Genomic DNA, 27,414 nt, shown 5'->3' on the forward strand with positions numbered 1-27,414 from the left:
TATATTCGGTGACTCTGAATCACATTTTATCCTGATACCCGATTCGATTGACGCAACCTTTTACATACCTTACTGCTTTAATGTAGCCAACACCATCATAATAAATCCATTGTTTATTTTAGGCAGGCCTAATCTTGTTTTTACATATCCTAAATAATATGTGTGAAATTAGTTTTGATTTAGAATGGAACATTATCACCCACCTGTCCACGGTTCATTTTCATGTCAGCCAGGTAGGCTACTCCGGCTGTAAAGCGAAGCAATGTGCTTAATATATGGAGAGTTTAGAAATAAATATAGTAGGCCTAGCCTATAGAAAGCTGATGGGATCCTCTTTTTAAGAGGCCATCTAAACTCTGTTTTCTCACGCATAGCCTAGGCTAAATAAAAATGTTGCGCAACATAGGCTTGCTTTTCGGAACACATTTCATACCATGCATCAACCAGCTATGAGGAGCTGGCTCTCACTGCGCAACAGGTGATCCTATTCCGCTCAAACTTAATGTCAGGGATCTCATGAAGTGTTCGATTTGATTTTCAAAATCATTTGCATTGATGCCAGAGTGATTAGAGGGACAATGGAGCGCTGAGTACCAGCCCATTAGCGACTTTCCTTTAGCAAGTTTGGTAGGCTACTAATGACCATCAGAGGCATCAGAGAGCGGTTTTGGAGAAGCCTATACTGTAGGTCATGATTTGTGACTCCTGGTGTCGTGGTAATACACCGTAACAGGCCTATGTGTGCGCATGTGTGATTTATTGCTCTAGTTTAATTGCAGATCAAGACAGGCCATCCTAATTAGACAACCTTGGTGTATTTCTGGTATACAGGCCAAGGTCACATAGTGTCATACACCTACCAGAGTGATGGATGTTTAATCATTAATACATGCAGGAATGTGATAAATAACTATGTTCAACAGCAGAGGACACAAATTGATATGCCAATGATTGAACAGCATTATAGTAGAATTCTGCTGAACCCTATTTGATATGTTTTAGGTACCGTCTGTTTCGGTATAGTAGCAGTTCTAATTTCAAAACGTTGAACTGGAAATGTAAGTAACAGATGGTTCCTTTAAGGTGTGGTAGGTGTGTTGGGATGTCAATCAGTATTTTTGGTTGTTTATACTCGTTTTATAAGCTCAAGGCCAGGAAAAACAATATGTATTTTTTACCTGTACCTCTGAATGTATTTTTTCTGTTCTGTGTTTATTTGTTGCAATAAAACACACACACACTCCGGATCATCGCAGCTAGCTAGCTGCTACCGAGTGGCCCAGCCCCGAAGCTAGTCTTGAGCCAGGCCCATCTCCCGGCCTGCTCAGTGGACCCAATGATCACACGGCTACACAGCTGACGCCTCCCGGACTCTTCACTAACACGACTAGAAGCCACTACATCACCGGATTCCTGCCGTAAGCTCTGGACCTTTCCATCGGATCATCGCAGCTAGCTAGCTGCTACCGAGTGGCTATAGTGGCTAACACCCTTGTCCCGAAGCTAGCACCAGTTAGCCTCGAGCCAGGCGCATCTCCCGGCTAGCAAACAAAATTACTCCAGCTACAATACCTCTTTTGCCAATTGGCCTGGACCCTTTCTCGACACGGAGCACCGCCAGTCCATCACGACTGGACTGCCGACGTAATTCCGTTCGATGTTGCCTCAACCGGCATTTGCCGGATATCGGTGAAGACGCTTCTGCTACTCCCGGCCTGCTAACTTTATGAACGCTGTGTCTCCCGCTTGCTAGCGTACTAACGACTACATAACGGCTTCCCTGTTTCATCTATTGCTGATCACTGGACCCTATGATCACTTGGCTACATAGCTGATGCCTGCTGGACTGTTCATTAATCACGGTACTCTATTTTGTTTATTTTGTTTATCTGTCGGCCCCAGCCTCGAACTCAGGCCATGTGTGTAGTTAACTGACCCTCTCTGCCCATTCATCGCCATTTTACCTGTTGTTTTTGTCTTAGCTGATTAGCTGTTTTTGTCTTACCCGTTGTTGTCTTAGCTAGCTCTCCCAATCAACACCTGTGATTGCTTTATGCCTCGCTTTATGTCTCTCTCTAATGTCAATATGCCTTGTATACTGTTGTTTAGGATAGTTATCATTGTTTTAGTTTACTGTGGAGGCCGTAGTCCCACTCAACACGCCTCAGATAGCTCTTTTGTCCCACCTTTCACCTAGCATAACTAGTGCCTCCAGAGATGCAACCTCTCTTATCGTCAATCAATGCCTAGGTTTACCACCACTGTACCCGCACCCTACCATACCCCTGTCTGTACATTATGCCCTGAATCTATCCTACCACGCTCAGAAATCTGCTCCTTTTATTCTCTGTCCCCAACGCACTAGACGACCAGTTTTGATAGCCTTTATCCGTACCCTCATCCTACTCCTCCTCTGTTCCTCGGGTGATGTAGAGGTTAACCCAGGCCCTGTGTGTCCCCAGGCACTCTCATTTGTTGACTTCTGTAACCGTAAAAGCCTTTGTTTCATGCATGTTAACATCAGAAGCCTCCTCCCTAAGTTTGTTTTACTCACTGATTTAGCACACTCCGCCAACCCTGATGTCCTTGCCGTGTCTGAATCCTGGCTTAGGAAGGCACAACATTTTCCGTCAAGATAGAACTGCCAAAGGGGGAGAAGTTGCAATCTACTGCAGAGATAGCCTGCAAAGTTCTGTCATACTATCCAGGTCTATGCCCAAAGAGTTCGAGCTTCTAATTAAAAAAATTAATCTCTCCAGAAATAAGTCTCTCACTGTTGCCGCTTGTTTTAGACCCCCCTCAGCTCCCAGCTGTGCCCTGGACACCATATGTGAATTGATTGCCCCCCATCTATCTTCAGAGTTCATTCTGTTAGTGACCTAAACTGGGATATGCTTAACACCCCGGCCGTCCTACAATCTAAACTAGATGCCCTCAATCTCACACAAATTATCAAGGAACCCACCAGGTACAACCCTGAATCCGTAAACATGGGCACCCTCATAGATATTATCCTGACCAACTTGCCCTCCAAATACACCTCTGCTGTTTTCAATCAGGATCTCAGCGATCACTGCCTCATTGTCTGCATCCGTTATGGGTCCGCGGTCAAACGACTACCCCTCATCACTGTCAAACGCTCCCTAAAACACCTCTACGAGCAGGCCTTTCTAATCGACCTGGCACGGGTATCCTGGAAGGATATTGACCTCATCCCGTCAGTAGAGGATGCCTGGTTGTTCTTTAAAAGTAATTTCCTCACCATCTTAAATAAGCATGCCCCTTTCAAAAAATGTAGAACTAAGAACAGATATAGCCCTTGTTTCACTCCGGACATGAATGCCCTCGACCAGCACAAAAACATCCTGTGGCGTACTGCACTAGCTGTCACGCCCTGACCTTAGAGAGCATTTTTATGTCTCTATTTGGTTTGGTCAGGGTGTGATTTGGGGTGGGCATTCTATGTTTTGTTTTCTATGTTTCTTTATTTCTATGTTTTGGCCGGGTATGGTTCTCAATCAGGGACAGCTGTCTATCGTTGTCTCTGATTGGGAACCATACTTAGGTAGCCCTTTTTCCCTCCTTCAGTGTGGGTAGTTAACTTTGTTTGTGGCACTAATGCCCTTAAGCTTCACGGTTGTTTTGTATGGTTTATTGTTTTGTTGGCGACATTTCTAAAATAAAGGGAAAATGTACGCTCACCACGCTGCACCTTGGTCCAGTTCTTTCATCAGCCCGTGACAGAACTACCCACCACAAACGGACCAAGCAGCGTGGTCAAGAGGAGAGGACAGGACGGAAACCCGAGAGGCAGCCCCAAAACATTTTTTTGAGGTGCCGATATGCAACTTTTCAGGGAAGTCAGGAACCAATACACGCAGTCAGTCAGGAAAGCAAAGGCCAGCTTTTTCAAGCAGAAATTTGCATCCTGTAGCTCTAACTCCAAAAGGTTTTGGGATACTGTAAAGTCCAAGGAGAATAAGAGCACCTCCTCCCAGCTGCCCACTGCACTGAGGCTAGGAAACACTGTCACTACCGATAAATCCACGATAACCGAGAATTTCAATAACATTTCTCTACGGCTGGCCATGCTTTCCTCCTGGCTACCCCAAACCGGCCAACAGCTCCGCACCCCCCGCAGCTACTTGCCCAAGCCTCCCCAGCTTCTCCTTCACCCAAATCCAGATAGCAGATGTTCTGAAAGAGCTGCAAAACCTGGACCCGTAGAAATCAGCTGGGCTAGACAATCTGGACCCTCTCTTTCTAAAATTATCTGCCGCCATTGTTGCAACCCCTATTACTAGTCTGTTCAACCTCTCTTTCACATCATCCAAGATTCCTAAAGACTGGAAAGCTGCCACGGTCATCCCCCTCTTCAAAGGGGGTGACACTCTAGACCCAAACTGTTACAGACCTATATCCATCCTGCCCTGCCTTTCTAAAGTCTTCGAAAGCCAAGATAACAAACAGATCACTGACCATTTCGAATCCCACCGTACCTTCTCCGCTGTGCAATCAGGTTTCCGAGCTGGTCATGGGGTGCACTCAAGCCACGCTCAAGGTACTAAACGATATCATAACCACCATCGATAAAAGACTGTACTGTGCAGCCGTCTTCATCGACCTGGCCAAGGCTTTCGACTCTGTCAATCACCGTATTCTTATTGGCAGACTCAACAGCCTTGGTTTCTCAAATGACTGCCTCGCCTGGTTCACCAACTACTTCTCAGATAGAGTTCAGTGTGTCAAATCGGAGGCCTGTTGTCCGGACCTCTGGCAGTCTCTATGGGGGTACCACAGGGTTAAATTCTCGGGCCGACTCTCTTCTCTGTATATATCAACGGTGTCGCTCTTGCTGCGGGTGATTCCTTGATCCACCTCTACGCAGACGACACCATTCTGTATACTTCTGGCCCTTCTTTGGACACTGTGTTAACCAACCTCTAAACGAGCTTCAATGTCATACAACACTCCTTCCATGGCCTCCAACTGCTCTTAAACGCTAGTAAAACTAAATGCGTGCTTTTTAACCGATCGCTGCCTGCACCCGCCGCCAAACTAGCATCACTACTCTGGACGGTTCTGACTTAGAAAATGTGGACAACTACAAATACCTAGGTGTCTGGCTGGACTGTAAACTCTCCTTCCAGACTCATATTAAGCATCTCCAATCCAAAATGAAATCTAGAATTGGCTTCCTATTTCCAAACAAAGCGTCCTTCACTCACGCTGCCAAACATACCCTCATAAAACTGACTATCCTATCGATCCTCGACTTCGGATATGTCATTTACAAAATAGCCTCCAACACTCTACTTAGCAAACTGGATGCAGTCTATCACAGTGCCATCCGTTTTGTCACCAAAGCCCCATATACCACCCACCACTGCGACCTGCATACTCTCGTCGGCTGGCCCTCGCTACATATTCGTCGCCAACCCACTGGCTCCAGGTCATCTATAAGTCTTTGCTAGGTAAAGCTCCACCTTATCTCAGCTAACTGATCACCATAACAGCACCCACCCGTAGCACGCACTCCAGCAGGTATATTTCACTGGTCACCATAACAACACCCACCCGTAGCACGCACTCCAGCAGGTATATTTCACTGGTCATCCCCAAGCCAACACCTTCCTTCCAGTTCTCTGTTGCCAATGACTGGAACGAATTGCAAAAATCACTGAAGTTGGAGACTTATATCTCCCTCACTAACTTTAAGCATCAGCTATCTGAGCAGCTTACCTATCGCTGCAGCTGTACACAGCCCATCTGTAAATAGCCCATCCAACTACCTCATCCCCATATTAATTTTTGTATTATTTTTTTGCTCTTTTGCACACCAATATTTCACTCCAGTATCTATCACTCCAGTGTTAATTTGCTAAATTGTAATTACTTCGCTACTATGGCCTATTTATTGCCTTACCTCCTTACGCCATTTGTACACACTGTATATAGATTTTTGTATTGTATTATTGACTGTACTTTTGTTTATCCCATGTGTAACTCCGTATTGTTGTTTATGGTCGCACTGCTTTGCTTTATCTTGGCCAGGTCGAGGTTGTAAATTAGAACTTGTTCTCAACTGGCCTACCTGGTTAAATAAAGGTGAAATATATATTTTTAAAACACACCCCTCAGATGCTAATGAAGTGATACATCTCATGATAGTTAGCGTTGCTTCCCGTCACTGTGCTGAGTAATATGACATTTAAGCCTCCTGTCTGTTGTTGACATGCAGCTGATTTGAAACAGATGAGTCCCTATGAATATTGAATTCATTTTCGCAACAGGAATACAGCTGACACTTGCATTTTTTGCCACTGTTAGTTTGCTGAGTGACAGTGTCATGAAGCAAATACACCAGAAATGCTGACAAAATCCCTGATTATAACGCTGAAAATAAACCCAAATTCTGAATCAGGTGCAGAGTAACACAAATCTCCCTCTAATCCTTCTTGTCCACATGGGTCAATAGAAACAAGACGTGAACGATTAGCAGGTTCAATTCCCCCAGTCAGCATGGATACAGCTGACCCACAGGTTAAACTCACACACGGGCAGTCAAGCAGGCAGGCAGAGTGTGCATGCGTGTGTTTGTATGTGTTTTACTGCACATTGTGTGATTTTGTGTCCTTCTGTGTCCTACAGTGGGAAAGTTCTGGAAGGAATAAGGCCATACTCAATGAGAATTGACTGGTTCCAGTGAATAGAAGGAGATCTGATTGATATTGAGATCATTGTCAATTTGTTATCATTACTAATGAAGCGAATGGGCACTCACATTAATTTGTAATGATGAATATCTGCTCTCTCCCTTTGTATGCATACATACATACATACATACATACATACATACATACATACATACATACATACATACATACATACATACATACATACATACATACATACATACATACATACATACATACATACATACATACATACATACATACATACATACATACATACATACATACAKTGCCTTCAGAAAGTATTCAGACCCCTTGACTTTTCCCACATTTTGTTAGGTTATAGCCTTATTCTAAAATGTATTAAATCATTTTTTCCCCTCTCATCAATCTACACACAACACCCCACAATGACAAAGCAAAAACAGGTTTAAAAAAACGGAACTATTACATTTACATAAATATTCTGACTCTTTACGCAGTACTTTGTTGAATCACCTTAGGGAGCGATTACAGCCTCTCGTCTTCTTGGGTATGACGCTACAAGCTTGGCAAACCTGTATTTGGGGAGTTTCTCCCATTCCTCTCAGCAGATCAACTCAAGCTCTGTCAGGTTGGATGGGGAGCGTTGCTGCACAGCTATTTTCAGGTCTCTTCAGAGGTGTTCGATAGGGTTCAAGTCCGGGCTCTGGCTGGGCCACTAAAGGACATTCAGAGACTTGTCCTGAAGCCACTCCTGCAATGTCTTAGCTGTGTGCTTAGAGTCGTTGTCCTGGTAAAGGTAAACCTTCACCCCAGTCTGAGGTCCTGAGTGCACTGTAGCAGGTTTTCATCAAGGATCTCTGTACTTTGCTCCCTTCATCTTTGCCTCGATCCTGACTAGTGTCCCAGTCCCTGCCGCTGAAAAACACCCCCACAGCATGCTACCATGACCATGCTTCACCGTGGGGATGGTGCCAGGTTTCCTCCAGATGTGACGCTTGGCATTTAGGCCAAAGAGTTCAATCTTGGTTTCATCAGACCAGAGAATCTTGATTCTCATCGTCTGAGAGTATTTAGGTGCCTTTTGGCAAACTCCAAGTGTGCTGTCATGTGCCTTTTACTGAGGAGAGGCTTCCGTCTGGCCACACTACCATAAAGGCCTGATTGGTGGAGTGCTGCAGAGATGGTTGTCCTCCTGGAAGGTTCTCCCATTTCTACAGAGGAACTATGGAGCTCCATCAGAGTGACCATCAGATTCTTGGTCACCTCCCTGACCAAGGCCCTTCTCCCCCGATTGCTCAGTTTGGTCAGGTGGCCAGCTGTGTAGATTGCTGAGGAATTGTTCTTATTTAATCCATTTTAGAATAAGGCTGTAATGTAACAAAATGTGGAAAAAGTCAAGGGGTCTTAATACTTTCTGAAGGCACTGTAGCCTGGTCTACTGGCCCAAGTTGAGAGATGTGCAAGGAAGTTGGATTGGAGGAGTAGTGGAAAGGAGAGCGAGAGAGAGAGAGATGGAGAGAAAAGGGGGGAAGGGGGGAGAACGATCAAGAGGGAGTGAGAGATGAGACAGGCTCTTGTGCAGAAAAGCAGGAATAATCCCTATTAAAATAATTACAGCGTTTCAGGAGGCAAAGCGATTAAGCGGAAAACAGGCTATTAAGTATTTCTGTCTAAATATAACTCCCATATAACTCACTCAGAGAGGGCAGGGTTTGGGAGCAGGCAATACACTCCTAGAAAAAAAGGTGCCAACTAGAACTTAAAAGGGTTCTTTGGCTGTCCCAATAGGATAACTCTATCCCCAGAGGTTCTACATGGAACCCAAAATAGTTCTACCTGGAACCAAAAAGGGTTCTTCAAAGGGTTATCCTATGGGGACAGCCGAAGAACCCGTTGGAACCCTTTTTTTCTAAGAGTGTAGGGTAAAGAGTTGCTTATGTGCATCTGTGTGTGTGAGTGAGTGATTGACTGTGTGCGCGTTTGACTTAGGTGTGTGTTTGGTTGGTGTCTGTGTGTGTGTTGCATCTAGGACAGGGGCGAGATTTGGGAGGTGGTGTGTTAACAGTGAGATCAAGAGAATGCTTGGCAGGAACGCAGTCTCGTTAAACCCCAGGATTCCACATGGAAAACCCTCACACACAATGGTCCAGAAAAACACACAAGTGCCCAGAAAAACACACACGCCCACGGAAAAAACCAACACGCCAACCAACCCACGGGCAATGCAAACACACCAAGTGCCATTAGAATACAGCGTACATATCTGCACATCCTCACAACACACACGTGCACTCACACACAAAACTCACTCCCCATACACACAGACTGCATTGACTGCAATAAACCAAAGCTCAAACAGCAATAATACTGATAGAACAATGTGTAAAAATAGGGGAGGCAGAATTATCGTTTAAATCGTGTAACTGACAATTATGGACAATAACCAAACTACATTTTTTTAATAGTCAATCATCTTAATACATTCATTTTAGGAGAAATGGGGATTCAACATTATATTCAAGTAGATATAGTTTACCCTTACCCAATAGTATTTTCTTTTTTACATGAAGTGGGAAAAGTTCATGAGCAGAACGACAGTCAGCTTCATTTCCAAAAGTGGTCAAAACTATTGTTTTTTTTAGATGGGGGTGTCACCCCTGTGTTGTAGCTCATTTTTAAATATGCATTAGAATTGTAACGTCTGCTTCCAACTCACACTCCCAAACAMATAGAACCCCTGAACGCAGCTCACTCTCCAGATCCCAATCACCTGAATTCTGATCACCTGTTCACACACCTGTATGTCATTATCACACACTATTTAGTTCAGTTCTTTGCACCCCATCATTATGAGGTATTGTTTGTTTTGTGACCCACTTCTAGTCGGAGTGCTAGTTTTCCCGTAATTTAATCCTCCCGTGTATGATAGTTTTGGCCTGCCTCACTAACGACGCCTATTCCCTGCCTGTACTTTAGCCTATTGGATTTCCTGTTATCAACCTATTGCCTGATCTGCCGGACAATGTTACTAGCCTTTTCTCTGCCTGTACTGTTGCCTTTTTGGACCCCCTGTGTTTGACCTTCTGCCTGCCCCTGGGCCCAGCTACCTGCCTTCTCCTGTGGTCCTTTACAAATAAACACCTGCTGCTTGAAACCAGCTCTCTCTCCCATCGTGTTTATTACAATATTGCATTACAAGCTCAAACATTTTTCAAACATTACAATAATGACATTAACCATGGTAATTTGCATGACAATGAATCATTACCAAACATTCCTTAATCACAGCACTACCTATAACACTATCCCTGCCTGCCCTGTGTGTCTGAATTCTCAACCCTTGTTACTTTCTTTTCTTTCATCTGTACTCCAGTCTTCCCTACAGTATATCCTCCAGGAATCCCTCCGGTCTTCCCCATAGGAGTGCCATGTACACTCATTCTGAAGCTTCAATTTGAATCTTCTACAGAATCTCTAACTTCCTGCTATCTGAGCAATTGGTTTTACAGAGAGGGGGAAAACGACACCAAACACATTTCAGCCACTGCAGGAAAACACAGGTTGCAATATAGCAGGCATGTCTCTGTAAACATACACTTTGTTATTGTGGGAATAGGAGATGTGTGTATCAGACTTCCCCACCGTATTAGGTTTTAGGACAAGACCTACCTGGAATCTTACCTTTTGGCTAAATAGTTTCACCAACCTGGCAACCAAAACATGAATCTCAACTTCCAAAACGGGGCCTGACCTACCTGGCTCAGTGCAGTTTTTGGACGGGGGGCCCAACAGAGGGTCTGTCTCGTTGTCCCAGGACTCCTGTAGTAGCCTTCGACTCTCCCACCCGGCATCCTCCTCAGTAGTAATGCTGGAGAGGTCATATCCTGGGATGGAACAAGAGAATATTGTTAAGAGTTAAAATCACACTCTGTTAGGTGCGTATACCATAAAAGAGTGGGCCACCAACAAAAAAATTTAACAGTGGAGCGAATACATCCCATAACATTCACATAGTGTACAAATATATTTTGACTTCCATGACATATATGTGGATATGTCTGTCGGTCGTGTGAGGCTAGATTGGAGCTAGCAGTGCAGAGTTCATGGAATGTGTTATTCAGAATGTAAGAATGTCACATAGGATGCAGAGCTCAGCCCCATTCCCATTATTAGATACCAGCGCTCTGAAAATCTGGTAAGTCGGAATAAGATGAGATCATTCCTACGGCAACACAGTCTGCGGTGGCGTGCTCCGGAGGCCCTGGGGTGATCATTCTGGCGGCTCAGTCATCTGGGTCACCATGTCCTCAGGCCACCGCCTCCAACTCAATGCAGCTCCCAAGATGCAACAGGGCCTGACATTAGGATTTGGCAATGCCTGCTAATAATAGCCCTTACTATATTCATCAAAACAGGGATTAAAAACAAAATCACAGCTTCGCTCGCCTATCTACATGTTGAGGAGCAGGCGGATAGGATGATAACATGTGGACGCTGACCAGGGAACCAAGAATGGGTCCATGTTGTGTGACTGTAATCATAGAAATTAATACGGAGCCTTGAAATAAATAGAATGTCTGTCCTTGTGTTTGTTTGTGCAACCTGCACAAGACTGCAGACAATTTTGTCTTGTCTTTGTAGGACAATATTCTATTTATGATCTGAAGTGTTTATTTCAACCTTGGTGTATCAGAAAGGCCCACTGTGTGTGTTTCTCTCTCCCCCCCCATACCAAAACACTGGAGTGGCTCTCTCTGGGGCTCTCTGATGACGCGTGTCCCAGGCAGGTAGCCTAGCAGTTAGAGCRTTGGGACAGTAACCGAAAGGTTGCTTGTTTGAATCCCCAAGTTAGCAAGGTGGAAAAAATCTGTCATTCTGGAAATGAACCCCCACAACAACTGCTCCCCGGGCGCCGATGACGTTGACGTTGATTAAGGCAGCCCCCTGCACCTCTCTGATTCAGAGGGGTTGGGTTAAATGCGTAAGACACATGCAATGCATTCAGCTGTGCAACTGACTAGGTATCCCCTTTCCCTTTCCTTCTCATTAAGCTGTGGGAGCACTGAGCAGACTCTACATGTTAGGGGACAGAGGCCTTCTCCATGCAGGGACAGCGCCAGAACAAATTAGTTGGATTGGCCATTGATTACCATAGGCAGGCACATTTTTTCATGGGATCTCCTATGCATACATTTTTTATGGGTGTTATAGTAAAGACCATAGGCAGCTCATGAGTTTCAAGTTTGGGGAATTTTACAATTTATCCTATAAATTTCTATCGATCTGTGTGCCAGTTGATTATTTTTATATGATTATTTTCGTGGAACAGTTTTATTTCAATAATATCATTTTGGTTTCTCAAAATTACTGTCACATTGTTAATCATAAAAATCTGAAGTAAAATGATACAAATCGAAAAGCTAAAATTCAACTAAGGCGAGAGCACCAGCCTCTGCCATATTGACACATTGATAAACAGATCCATTGGCGGCTAAAGAAATTAGCCAATACAGCAGTAAGCCTACAACTTCATCTTCAACGAAGTAAAATACATAGGTCTAAAGCCGAAAAAAACTGTTCAAAATATCCTGATGAAAATGCTGGTTCTTTCAATCACATTCATCTCTCTATACTCTGCCTGTCTGCCTCCCTTTCTATCTCTTGACTTGAGCTATTGTTGGTGAAGTGCACCATTGTATCAAATAATTAACTGGGTTCAGCCTGAAGCTGTCGCTATAGAGTACCACAGTATGAGTAATAATAACCATAAAACCTAGAGGTCAAATAGAATATATTGATAAAGTCACCTTGTCCTAGAGAGATTTACACGGTTATCAAAACGTCAAGCCATGGTAAGCCTACACGAAACCCAGCCCTTATTTTAAGTGTTTCTAAAATCCCCTATGGAAAAAATGAATGGTGGAAAAACGATTGGAACCATTTCCCCGTTTGACCACTACTGTAGGTTTTATGACACCTCCACTGTGGGGCCCTATAGCGAACTTGCAACATTTTATGAACTAGCCTATTCCGGGCACTCTGAGTTTCCCTTGCCAGTGAGCTTGGGACAGACCGCTGTATTTATGACGTTTTCACTAAATATATGGAATCCTCAGATCATGATATTTTGCTCCGTCACACCGAGGCTTGGTGGTTATCGAGGCCGGGAGTGTTGGAAAGATTTGTCAAATACTGAGGAACTATCATTGGCAATGAATGTTAAAAAAACAGACTTTATTGACTTACTGTTTGAGGTGAAGAAAAAATGACTGAGAAGCTCAGCTTATTAGTGGTGGACGTGGGGAGTTATGACAATCAGAAATGGCCAAATGGGCACTCTTATTTTTGCACGCAGCAGGCCAGGTAGGTCTACTTCTGTGCGTGCTCAGGCGTGCTCCCTCAATGTTATCAGGACAGAGAAACCAGACACATGCTCATTGTGCACATGGAGCACACGAAACAAAAGACAATGCATTTTTAATGGTTATGAAACAAACCAAAACTTGTTTCTCACAAGTGTAGCAGGTTGTGAACTCCGCAAACAAYGTTTCCAGTCCGAGAATGAGAACGGCAAATGACTAATTAACAGAAATTAATGTAAAATGGGGGAATAATGGTACATTGATTAGGCCTACTGGTGATATGTAATGGAGAATTGATAAAAATATAAGCAATCAAAGAGCAAATCTTTCACACAATGAAACAACAAATGTGCAAGAATTAGCGGGAGACAGCTGAGCATTCTGGAAAGAGAATGCACACCCATCTTGTTGCAACATTGTAAACTATTGTGGCAGCCGGCAGGGACCGGTGAGGGGAGATATCTGGCAGTCCGTTGGCTCCACCCCCGGGCCTTATATGGACTTCCTGCCCCAAAGAGGGAAGACTGTAACTCTTTAAACCAGGGAGTGTTTGGGGATAAAAGGGGGAAGCAGCCTGCACAACTGGGCAGAGTAGGAGAAGAGAGCATACGATCTGTGAGATTACATGGTGTGTGTGTGTGTCTGACCTGACCTGACCTGGACTGGACTGGCAGACTAACCCCCTTGTGTACTGGATTGGGTGAGGACCCGAGTGTGAGGATTACCCCTGGAAAACGGAACGGCTTGTGGACTGTGGTGAATTCCCTCTTCTTTCCCCGTGTGCAAAAATCCCTAATAAACTTCCCCTTTGCATTCTATTTGTGCTATTGGTGTCTGTTTTCTTACTGAACTTGGTGACATGGAAACCCCACACCCTTGATCTTGCTACACTATACTCACGACACATTATCTTCACACATATTTTAAATGCTTATCACTGACAACCGCAACTCAATCAGCTAGACCTAGTGCCACGAGCACTATTCAAATTGCACTTCTTCCCAAATAGGCATACTATAGGCCTACACGATTGTGATTTGAAACAATCCACAGCAAAAAAAAGAAGCTAATTATGCTCTGTGGCTAAGTCATGTTCCCTGGTGAAGTATTTTGAATGAGACCCATGAGGCGACGCACAATTGGCCCAGAGTCGTCCGAGTTAAGGGAGGGTTTAGCCGGCTGGAATGTCCTTGTCCCATCGCGCTGTAGCGACTCCTTTGGCGGGCCAGGCGCATCACCAGGTGTATGGTGTTTCCTCTGACACAAAATGTTTTTTTTGTGGATGGGTATGTATGAAATGTATAATAGTAATATTAAAAAAATAATTAAAGTAATTTTTTATTTTATTGAATATTCGAAACATACAATATACTTGCAGTGAAGCCGCTCAACAACTACATCATACCAGTCATCCAACAGATTCCCATTCAGAGCGACACACAGAAGCATCCAGGGTCAATGGGCTGATCTACCACCAGGCCAAAAAACGTGAACCCGAACCCTCCAAGATCCCCCCACAGTTCCCCAATAGCTATCCCTTAACCATTCGAGACCCCTCCCATAGTCCCCCCCAGGAAGAAAAATAAAAAATACAATTCATTCCATTCCCCCAAGAACCCCCCCCAATGCACCAACAACCAAGAGAATGAACTAAAGAGAAAAAAGGAAAAGACAGAAGAAAACAGCAAACAACAACAATAATAAAAAATAAAATAAAACATTTTAAACAAAGGACATCAAGGAAAATTAAAATCATAACAGCAATGCCAACTGTATATGTTTGTGTGCATGTCTGGCACTATTACATGTATGTGTGTGTTCTTGTATGGGTTAATTTGAATATTTAAAATTACTAAATTGGGTAATTTTGTATACATTTATTTAAATTTGCATCGGGCCGCTTCTGGGGGGATTCTGGTAAGATGCCGGCAAAGTCGGCTGAATTCCGGTAGACGGATTATGGGCAGTCATTCATTTTGATTCCGGGCCGAATCCTGGCCGATTCAATCAGCCCCCTCAGAAAAGGGCCGCTTCTGGGCCGATTCCTCATTGTTAGCTGGGATGCATCTATCCAATGTTATGATTTGTTTTAAGAGATATTATACTTTAGTAATCCACAATGACCTGGTGATGACATTATCTTCCATATTCCTACAGATACCTTGAACTGGAGATTCCTTCAAAACGATTGCCTACAGTTATCGTATAGGGAATGGCAAGGTTGGGTGACTAGGGCCATCTGGGACTGCCTCCTGGGGGAATTCAGGTGTGTGAAGGCTACCTGTGTCCTGCATAACTTCATGAGGATGGACWCGAGGACCAGGAGGGGATCTGCAGCTCGCCGCCGTGTGCCATAGGAGAGGTCTGCTGCWCTGCAGGATGTTTCAAGGATGGGTGCCAACAATGCAGCACGGGAGGCAATCCGTGTGCAGGAGACCTTCACCTCCTACTTCTTTCGAAGAGGGTGCTGTTCCCTGGCAACACCATAGACTACACTATGCACAACCAAAGGCTCTTTTAAGAGCCATCCACATTGCAATAAGAGTATTGTTCCATTTACTTAGCTATGTCAACTGCAGTTATTCAACTCTCCGTTTCTCTCCCTTTGATTTCTACTTCTCAGGTGAGGGTGTTGTTCAGGTAAGTCACTTATGTAGATAAGGGTGATGTCTGTACAAAAACAAGCAGTCCTCTTTTAAGAGTCGCCCATATTGAAAAAAAGGAACAATTAGACACCCTATAACCCACACATACACACTTGTGTATCAATCTGATTGATGGACTGAATTGTGCATTAAGCAGGYTCAGGTGTATAACTGTGGCTCCTTCCACATTAGGCAAGAGGACCAACCATGGAGAATAACACTTCATTATTTCCATTTATATACCTACGCTATATTGTTTGTCCTCATGTGTCTGTGCATGTTTTTCAGTATAAAGTACACTGCAGCCACAGTGTGGGCGCCAGATGAGGCCACACACACACGCACACAGATTCCTGTTGACCACTGTCTTTAACTACCTTATTTTCTCAATAACAGTCTCTCTCCTTCACTTCATCCCTCTACCCCCTTCTCCCTAAAGCCTCTAGGTTATATTAGCTGTGTCGGTGAACCCCTCCTGCATCTGAACTGGCTACATAGAGGGCACAGCATGATCAGAAGTGAGAGGTCACTTGGTCGGGTCGACAGGAAGTATTATTAAAGTGTTGTGATRAACTGAGAGAATATTAAGTTTAGTTGCACTGTAATTCATCAATCATATGCTGTCTTCCCTGCTCCTGTTCTTACCACTTTCCCTTGGTCTTCTCACACCTCTCTCCTCACCTCCTTATGTTGTAATAATGCACACCAGATGTGCATTGAARATTGAACTTGTATTTTTTTTATTTTTATGATGATTGTTTATTTTGTAAACCTTTAACTAAGAATGCATGTATTATGTATTTATAACACTTGGATAATGAACTTTCAATAAAKCGTTTCACATTCTCTACTGGTTGAAATTAAGTCTCTCATTTGATGAAATACTACACCTATCCTGTGTCCTCAGGTTTTTATTTTATTTAACCTTTATTTAACCAGGAAGGGCTAATTGAGATTTGAAATCTCTTTTTTAAGAGTGTCCTGGCCAAGATAGGCAGCACCGAGTCATTACACAATTACTGACAGACAACATGCGAAACTACAAGTAATCTAGTAAAAACCATAGAATTCACAAGAGTATAACAAAATCATAAAACAGCAAATTAAAAACATTGACAGGTCAGGGAATCAATCTCAAAATCCTTCCTCAGTGATTTAAAAACACCAATCGGGACAAGTTCTTCCAGTTTAAAAGTATTTTATAAGGCGTTCCAAGACAATGGCGCAGAGTACATAAAAGCCCTTCTACCAAATTCAATTCGGACATTTGGAACAGTTAGCAGGATAAAGTCCTGTGAATGAAGAGAGTACCCACCACATTTCTGAACAATAAAAATGCCCAAATAAAATGGTAGTAAACCCAAAATGGCTTTGTAAATAAAAGTATACCAGTGACTGAGCCTACGAGTGACTAGAGAAGGCCAGCGAACCCTGGTAAACAAAGTGCAGTGGTGCGTAAGGGTTTTGCCGTTTAAAATAAATCTCAAAGCGCCTTGGTACAGGGTCAGATCAGTGCAGATGAAGGAAATTAGATACTGAGATGAACCGGTTTTAGAGTATTACATGATGCATAGGAAGTGTAGTGTACTGTTTAAAAAAAATCTGTTTCTGTATATATTAATTACAAATCAGCCTTTAACTAGTTAAATCATGTTTCTAGTCTATTGCATAGTTACAATGTGTAACCGTTGATGTCCCAGGACCAGGATTGGTCCAGTAAACACTTTTGAAGTGTATATTTGTAATCCATATAATGATTAGCCTCATATACATTGTCTACTGGTATTGTTTTTAAATTGAGAACATATATAGAACCAGTCAAAAGTTTGGACACACCTACTCATTCCAGAATTTTTCTTTATTTACTATTTTCTACATTGTAGAATAATAGTGAAAACATCAAAACTATGAAATCGTGTAGTAACCAAAAAAGTGTTAAACAAATCAAAATATATTTTATATTTCACATTCTTCAAAGTAGCCACCCTTTGCCTTGATGACAGCTTTGCACACTCTTGGCATTCTCTCAACCAGCTTCATGAGGTAGTCACCTGGAATGCATTTCAATTAACAGGTGTGCCTTGTTAAAAGTTAATTTGTGAAATTTCTTTCCTTCTTAACGCGTTTGAGACAATCAATTGTTTTGTGACAAGGTAGGGTTGGTATACAGAAGATGGTATTTTACCAAATAGGGCTAACTCCATATTATGGCAAGAACAACTCAAATAAGTAAAGAGAAACAACAGTCCATCATTACTTTAAGACATGAAGGTCAGTCAATCCGGAAGAACTTTGAAAGTTTATTCAAGTGCAGTCACAAAAACCATCAAGTGCTATGATGAAACTGGCTCTCATGAGGACCGCCACAGAAAAGGAAAACCCAGATTTACCTCTGTTGCAGAGGATAGGTTCATTAGAGTTACCAGCCTCAGAAATTGCAGCCTAAATAAATGCTTCAGAGTTCAAGTAACAGACATCAACATCAACTGTTCAGAGGATACTCCATGAATCAGGCCTTCATTGTCGAAGTGCTGCAAAGAAACCACTACTTGCTTGGGCCAAGAAACACGAGCAATGGACTTTAGACTGGTGGAAATCCGTCTTTTGGTCTGATGAGTCCAAATTTGAGATTTTTGGTTCCAACTGCCGTGTCTTTGTGAGACGATGAGTAGGTGAACGGATGATCTCCGCATGTGTGGTACCCACTGTGAAGCATGGAAGAGGAGGTGTGATGGTGTGAGGGTGCTTTGCTGGTGACACTGTCTGATTTATTTAGAATTTAAGGCACACTTAACCGGCATGGTTACCACAGCATTCTGCAGCAATACGCCATCCCATCTGGTTTGCGCTTAGTGGGACTATCATTTGTTTTTCAACAGGACAATGACCCAACACACCTCCAGGCTGTGTAAGGGCTCTTTGACCAAGAAGGAGAGTGATGGAGTGCTGCATCAGATGACCTGGCCTCCACTATCACCCGACCTCAACCAAATTGAGATGGTTTGGGATGAGTTGGACCGCAGAGTGAAGGAAAAGCAGCCAACAAGTGCTCAGCATATGTGGGAACAACTTCAAGACTGTTGGAAAAGCATTCCAGGTGACGCTGGTTGAGAGAATGCCAAAAGTCTGCAAAGCTGTCATCAAGGCAAAGGGTGGCTACTTTGAAGAATATCAAATACATTTTGATTTGATTACTACATGATTCCATATGTACGATTTCATAGTTTAGATGTCTTCACTACTGTTTTCTCAGGAGTCCCTAAAACATTAAACAACCCAAATTACAATTTCAAACTCATGTTACGGAGCTAGCTGGCTAATGTTAGCTTGTCAGCTAGCTTGAAAAATAGCAATTTTCGTATCCATAATTTCATATGCATAATTGTTTGTCTCTACATTAACTAACATATTCCTCTCAACTGTAAATATTTTTGCATGATTCCTAATGACATTATAATTACTAACATTTGCTTCCATCCTAGTATTTTTGTCAGCCATCTTTGCTGAAGAAAGTCTCCAGCGTTGGGTTAACTAGCGTCAAATTCATCATGGGAACCACTCGATATGATTGGTCATTGCCCAGCTGTCGCCGCTGGTGATTTGCAGAAAGTTGGGAAATGCTGAACTTTTTCACCGCCTCCCACGCCACATTCGTGCCTCCCACGCCACATTCGTGCCTCCCACGCCACATTCGTGCCTCCCACGCCACATTCGTGCCTCCCACGCCACATTCGTGCCACCCAGCGATCTCCCGCACACTCCACTTCTCACCGTTTTCCTTCCATTGAAAATGAATGGGAAGCGGTGTTTCACTGCGTGCTAGTGTACACGAAGGGTTAGGTCTGCATATTATTCCCATAAAAACGCATGGTCTTATTCTTGACAGATTTTGGTGAGAGTGAGCCCTCTCGCTTCAACCTCTTCCTCTGCTTAAAATATGTCACTGGAGAAAGCATTAGAGTGGGCAAAACAGCACCCCTCTATATGTAACCCATGTATCTGATTCTGTCTGGCCAGAAATAGTATGACATGCCACTCTTTTGGTCCAGACAGCATCAGATACTTGGTATAAAAATACTGAGACAGAGGGGCGCTGTTTTGCTCGCTTGGATGATTTATCTGAGATTGATGCATCTTTCTGTACGCGCATCTCTGTCAAATAAATTATCAATATTTGTATTTGGATGGGCAAGGTGGTATGGTAGGGTGGGCAAGGCCCCCTAAGGGCCACCCATAAACCTGTACCTGTCTCCATGACTGGACACAACCACAGGTAACAGGAACACAACTATTCAAACACAGCAGACACCAGAGACTTCTGATAGGTTCCTGCTGCATTCTGGATGGATGCATACACACACACACGCACACACTCAGGCACAAACACACACAAAACACTACATCTTGTGCTTTTCTGTTGTGAGTACATGCATTACCTGTTCAATGAGCCATAATGCACCCGGGAGCTGGAGTTACTATGGTGATGTGACTTAATTGCCAATGCTGGGACCAGGGAGAGTAGATGACATAACACACACACAGACCTTAACAATGTAGTGACCACGTCGTCCCTTGCATCCAGTAGTCCAGTAACAGATTTTGTGGTGGGGAGGGGATGTGTCTGGGCCTGAGTAAATGCATACGGATGTAATCCCTGGGCAAGTATGATATAAATCTCCATGTCAGACACGTCAGGCTCATAAGCCTGCTGGAAGAGGCTCCCTCATTCCCTCCTCTCACAGGAAACCTCCTCTATACTGGTCTTTGTGGGTCCCAGTTTTCAGCTGCATACATGGCGGCTGAGTTGAGCGTATTCATACTGTAGATCACATCTTAACAGAGAAAAATAAAGCCTCAATTTCACTCAAATTGTATCATGAAGCTGGTTGAGCGAATACAAAGTTGTCATCAATGCAAAGGGTGGCTACTTTGAATAATGTAAAATATATTTGAATTTGTTTAATACTTTTTTGGTTACTACATGATTCTATGTGTGTTATTTAATAGATTTGATGTCTTTACTATTATTCTACAATGTAGAAAATAGTAAAAATAAAGAAAAACCCTGGAATGAGTAGGTGTCCAAACTTTTGACTGGTACTGTATACTCCATATAATCTTACACGTTTCATTTTGGTATGAAATTACCATTTCTTCTCCTCTGAGTGGGCACAATGTTGGGTTTGATGTGGGTTTTTCTTGTGTGTGACTGMCATTCAATCACAACAAACAAAGGGCAGTAGTGAGTAGTGACAGCGAGGTAAACTAAGCTAGCTTTGCTATGGAGGGAGAGAAGTTTTGAATTTGAAGACTTCTCCCCTCCTGACTGACTCACCATCTCAAGATGGTTAGCTAAATCCGTTCTATGTGTAGGCTAAAGCCTGCGCTAACCTTGTGTTTAGCAAAGCTGACAGCAGTTAGCTAGCATTGCTTAGGGATAGCTGCAGCTGGCTAGCCTATCTAGCTAACGGATATTTCTCTGTCAACTCAGTTATGCCAAGATGGCAAGAACCAGTGTCTGGAATGTGTTTCATGAGACACTCGTTCTACAACGCTTTGCTACAAAAGTAGCTTGCAACTTAGTTTCAGAGTTTCATCACGTCATGCAAAGACCGTGGAACCGATGTCAACTGTGAGTCGAATGCCCCRTCTTCAGTCAGCTCAGCTGTCCTACAACACAATATTCTATAACTGGCTATTTTTTTGTGATGGGACGATTGATACCGGAGCGCCGATTCAGTTTTTAAAGCCCTACTGATTCGACAAATGTACAAATGCTCGTTTGAAAGAACATTATCACGTAATCAATGACGTCCGACGTAATCAATGACGTCCGACGTAATCAATGACGTCCGACGTAATCAATGACGTCCGACGTAATCAATGACGTCCGACGTAATCAATGACGTCCGAAGCTTCATTTTATCACATGGTTTTTCAAACCGTGTTTTGCAAAATGCGAGATGCCACCGATTTCGCCGTGGTTCCAGTGCTTTCAAACACCAACCTAGACTGGACACCGTATTTAGGCCTACAATGTACAGTAGTTAGGATTTTTCCATGTAGCCTCACCTGAACGGTGCCTAAGCAGGTAGATTAGAGGACAATAGAACACTCACTGACAACAGAGAATGGGGTCAAATCCCAGTGAAGGCATATTTCTAAAATAATTTTATGTGACGCCACACTTTCTGCATATTGTTGTTCAAACAATTTATCTTATTTATACTGAACAAAAAATATAAATGCAACATGCAACAATTTCAAATATTTTAACAGTTCATAAGGAAMTCAGACAATATAAATAAATAAATTAGGCTCTAGTCTATGAATTTCACATGACTGGGAATACAGATATGCATCTGTTGGTCACAGATAACTTTWAAAAAAGTAGGGGAGTGGATCAGAAAACCAGTCAGTATCTGGTGTGACCACCATTTGTCTCATGCAGAGCGACATCTCCTTTGCATATAGTTGATCAGGCTGTTGATTGTGGCTGGTGGAATGTTGTCCCACTCCTCTTCAATGGCTGTGCGAAGTTGCTGGATATTGTTGCTGTTGTACAAGTCGATCCAGAGCATCCCAAACATGCTCAATGTGTGACATTACTGGTGAGTATTCAGTTCATGGAAGAACTGGGATATTTTTATCTTCCAGGAATTGTGTACAGATCCTTGCATTATCTTGCTGAAACGCGAGGTGATGGCGGCGAATGAATGGCCTCGGGATTTCATCACGGTATGCCAATTATAAGCTCCCTTAAAACTTGAGACATCTGTGGCAGTGTGTTGTGTGACAAAACCGCACATTTTAGAGTGGCCTTTTATTGTCCCCAGCACAAGATGCACCTGTGTAATGATCATGCTGTTTAATCAGCTTCTTGATATGCCACACCTGTCAGGTGGATGGATTATCTTGGCAAAGGAGAAATGCTCACTAACAGGGATGTAAACAAATGTGTGCACAACATTTTAGAGAAATAGGCGTATGGAAGTTCTCTGGGATCTTTTATTTCAGCTCATGAAACATGGGACCAACACTTAACATGTTGAGTTTTTATTTTTGTACAGTGTATATAGTATAAACTTCGGTCTTAAGCATCCTAAATAATGCCATAGATTCAGTCTGACAGCAAACGAAGGGATTCACAGCAAAAAGGGGAGCATGATGTACCGTGCAAAACTGTAATGGTAGCTGATTGTAGGCTATTGACACCCACGACTAACAGCTGTGCCACAGAGATTTGATGAATATTGTGGAAAAAACTGTATATGAACACTAATTTGCATTGTGTTAAAAGCTCAGAGTAATGAACCGTTTTTGGCACAATTTGGTGAAAGCCTCAAAGGCATCAGAAAGTTTCCAATCACTACTAAATTTGTCTTGCCTCTCCTTATGCTAGTATAACCTAAATGTAATAGTGTTGTTGGTGTACCAGTCACCAACAACACTAGTCTCAGGTTTGACAGTTGACAGCCCGCAGAAGTAGTAGTTAGCGTCGAATGTAATCCCTATGCTGACCATCTTCCCAAGATTGTTGAACAGCTTTATGGAAACCTATTTTCACTAGAGTATTTACAGAGCATCTGTGGCAGACCACCAGTCTTCGCCAGAGGAAGTAACCACACCGTATTGTCCGTGCATGACATTTCTCCCTTGGAACGGCCACCATGTATTAATGGGCAAAAAGCTGGCATGTATATGTTGACATAATCTTGACCACTCACTTACAAAACTCAGTTTTGGACAAGATTGACTTTATGATCCACATTATCCTACTTTGTAGTCAATTTTGACACTAGAATAAATGTTTATAGGCCGTTTTCAAACAGTGAAGTTGCTCCTGTCTTGGGCAGATTCGTTTTGGTAATGTGCGAGAGGGAGGCTGACCTGAGCCTGGTATACCACAACCTAAGTCTTAACGGAATGGACAGGAGTCCCTGCTCCTAGGCATTTTATAAATATCAGTTTTTGATCAGTTTGTAAATATTGTCAATTGCACCTGTAGACCGCCATCTTCAATAGTAAATAAAAGCACAATTTATGCCAATTTATTCTGCCTGCCTCTTGCAACATTTCTACTCTTCCAACTGTTACAAGGTCCCGGCTTCAGAGTGTATTAAAGTAAGGAGGTGACCAAATGAATACATGTGGTGCTACATTTGCCTGTTCACTGACATAATGTAAGGATGTGCTGAACCTACAGGTCTTTTCCAACAGGAACCTCAGTTAACTGTGTGTGTGTACTATTTATGACAGCAGGCAAGCTGTATGTGTTCTCCCTCTGTGCTTTGCGACCATTGTCTGACTAATTGTCTCACTTTGTGCGTGTAAACCACACACACACACACAATAATGTCCCAGATCTCTAGAGTCCCCACCCAGTCCTATAGGTTTAGACTGACCCCATAATGTCTTTGTGGGGGTATATTTGGCGGTTCATCTATCCCTCCTGCATCCTGTCCTGCCATGCTTAATCAGGTAGTTTATCTTCATTAGTAACCCAGACATGTGTGTCTTCATCTGGGCCACATCTGGGCTAGTTAGAGAAGAGCTGCATTCACGTCCCTGGAGAGTGGAGAATCAAGGAAGGGGCACTTGCCACTGCATGTCGCCTACTGCATGTCTCTGATGTATGCTACAACATGTTGAGAACAGCCTCAATTCGTGGGGGCATGGAAACAAGGTGTCGAAAGGGTTCCACAGGGATGCTGGCCCATGTTGACTCCAATGCTTCCCAAAGTTGTGTCACGTTGGCTGGATGTCCTTTGGATTGTGGACTATTCTTGATACACACGGGAAACTGTTGAGCGTGAAAAACTCAGCAGCGTTGCAGTTCTTGACACAAACCGGTGCGCCTGGTACCTACTACCATATCCCTTTCAAAGGCACTCTTTTGTCTTGCCCATTCACCCTCTGGATGGCACACATACACAATCGAGGTCTCAATTGTCTCAAGGCCCACATTTTTTTTTACCCGTCTCCTCCCCATTCATCTACACTGATTGAAGTGGATTTAACAAGTGACATCAATAAGGGATCATAGCTTTCAGCTGTTATGGAAAGAGCCGGTGTTCATAATGTTTTGTACCCTCAGTGTAAGCCTTGCTATTTGTCTGTATTGGGTAAATCCATTTGAATGCAATCACTTTTTGACAGCATCCCTTTTGATTTAAACAAAACTTTCCATACATGTTTTCCCATGGAGGAAGTGATCAGAAAATGACTTTTTGGACCTGAATGTCAAATCATTATTAGTAGATAAAGGTGCTCAAAGTTGACCCATTTTGCATAACCCACCATACCATGAGATATCCATGTCTTCCTCACTGGAAAATATAAAACGATTGAGTTTGATATTATTTAAAAGCTTACAAACATTTGGCAAAATATTTTATAATTTCTTAAATATATATATATATATATTTCATATAAAACCTCTGAAATTTAACCTTTAACAGCAATTATCTAGAAATGTTCAAACTTCACCCAAGTTGCATCAGAATCGGGCCAGTCAGATATTGAGTATGACTAACGTACAAACGGAGACAGATCCACAGTCCCCTCCCCGATTTAATCGTGGGGGACAATAAAATACACAAAAATGGCGCTATACACAGAGAGTACTAATACAAGATCAATCTGCAGGGCTATGAGGTATATGAGGTCGATATGTACATGAAGCAGGGTAAAGGGACTAGACTTCAGGATAGACAAGAGTCAAAAAAGGCAACAGTAAGCATGTAGTCCCCCACGAATGACGCAGCGCCAATCAGTGTAATTTTGTGAATGCCGGATTTCTATGGCAAGTCGCATCATTCACCCAAGTTTTGTCAAAATTGTGCAATAAAATAGAAATTGATATATTGCGTGTGACTAACGTACGTACTAACATACGGATGGACGGACACAGATCCACAGTCCACTCCCCGATTTCATCGTGGGGGACAAATATTTAATGATGTTGAATCAACATGGAAAACTTATTTGATTTTTTAAGGGAATTTCATATTGTTTTCATAACTTTTAACCTAAATCCAATGACATGGAGATCAAAACTAGACATTGAACTGACATCTGTGCCGAGTGGGAAGTCTCTAGGAATTGTCAGTAGCCGCTGGTCACAATTTCTCCATAAATAAATCAATATGGCATTAAGTGGGATGAATGACACTGGATAAAAATAACGGCAACATCCGTCTAGGCCACCTCACCCACAAATGAGGTCATTACGGGTGGCCGAGGATGGGCCTGAACAGAAAAATAAAAACACAATGCGTCAACTGTGGATAAAAAAAATAAAAAGGCCCATCTGAGGGCATCAGKAATTGGCCATTTATGAGTGTGACAGCTCTTTAGCGGGTTTGTTAATAAGCTTTTTAGCTGAAGGTGTCAGCAGCCCTCCCACTATGTGTGTGTGTGAGTGTGAGAGTGTGTTGTCAGTTTGAAGGGTTTCTAATGGTCTTCTATCTCTCCATCAGAAGCTCAAGACAGGCAGGCTTTGAGGAGCTGCTTCCCACAGCGGGAGAAGAGTTTTGTAGGCTAAAGTGCTCTGTGAAGTCCCCAATCTCTCTCTCCTGTGGAGCTCATGGCAGGCTAGGCAAGCAGCATCTCACATATGGAGGTATCTGCAGGCATATGCTCAATTACGCAGACAAACAAACACTGTAGCTGCCTCAACCTCATCGGCTCTCTCAGACACATACATTCAAAATCCTCTACAGCTCTAGAGACGAGCGCGCCTTTAACAGGCCTTTTAAGGTATCAGCCTCAGCCAATTTACAAGCAGTATCACAGCTTCCAAGCAGGTTTGTTTTCTCCACATTCTGGTCTCTGGCAATAGCACTAATCAAATTAGATGTCCACAAGCAATCAAGATGATGTCAGATGATTTTATTCACGGAGAGAGCAGACACCAGAGCAGTGAGGTGGTTGTTTGAGTTTGACCGTAGATGAGTTGGACTGTTGCCTTGACCATTTAGAGTGACCCCTTTTTTTATGTTACCGGCCCTGTACATCCACAGTGCATGACTGTGTGCGTGTGTGAGAGAGAGAGAGAGAGGTGAAGTCACCTCTTCTGCAATTCCAAAAATACCCCACTGTCGGTCGTCACATCTGGACTTTAACATTAACAACTAATCACTCAACCAATGGGATGTGACATGTCCAGGTCACAACAGTGATACAGATTGTCACACCCCTCTTCCCAGGTAGATGGAAGAGGCTAATCTGAAAACAAAACTCCCTAAATTCTATCAGCATATCGATTGTGCTACCAGGGCTGGTAAAACCCTAGATCATTGTTATTCTAACTTCCGCGACGGATATAAGGCCCTCCCCCGCCCTCCTTTCGGAAAAGCTGACCACGACTCCATTTTGTTCCTTCCAGCCTACAAACAGAAACTAGAACAAGAAGTTCCCGCGCTCAGGTCTGTTCAACGCTGGTACGACCAATCTGATTCCACGCTTCAAGACTGCTTCGATCACGTGGATTGGGATATGTTCCGCATTGCGTCCAACAACAACATTGACGAATACGCTGATTCGGTGAGCGAGTTCATTAGAAAGTGCATCAGCGACGTAATACCCACAGCAAAGATTAAAACATTCCCAAACCAGAAACCGTGGATTGATGGCAGCATTCGCGCGAAACTGAAAGCGCGAACCACTGCTTTTAACCAGGGCAAGGTGACAGGAAACATGACCGAATACAAACAGTGTAGCTAT

The 27,414-nt window shown here is 43.1% G+C and overlaps 1 protein-coding gene across 1 annotated transcript in view; it reads right to left on the reverse strand.

The window, feature by feature from the left end:
• The window catches only part of slc24a3 (solute carrier family 24 member 3), a 98,369-nt gene that overhangs the window by 31,897 nt on the left and 39,058 nt on the right, over window positions 1-27,414 (reverse strand). The window contains exon 2 of the mRNA XM_023970489.2: window positions 10,436-10,564. Coding sequence (XP_023826257.2) covers window positions 10,436-10,564 — 129 coding nt within the window. The remainder of the gene's footprint in view (window positions 1-10,435; window positions 10,565-27,414) is intronic.

This window comes from Salvelinus sp. IW2-2015, linkage group LG25 (genome assembly GCF_002910315.2).
Source record: "Salvelinus sp. IW2-2015 linkage group LG25, ASM291031v2, whole genome shotgun sequence".
Classification (NCBI taxonomy): domain Eukaryota; kingdom Metazoa; phylum Chordata; class Actinopteri; order Salmoniformes; family Salmonidae; genus Salvelinus; species Salvelinus sp. IW2-2015.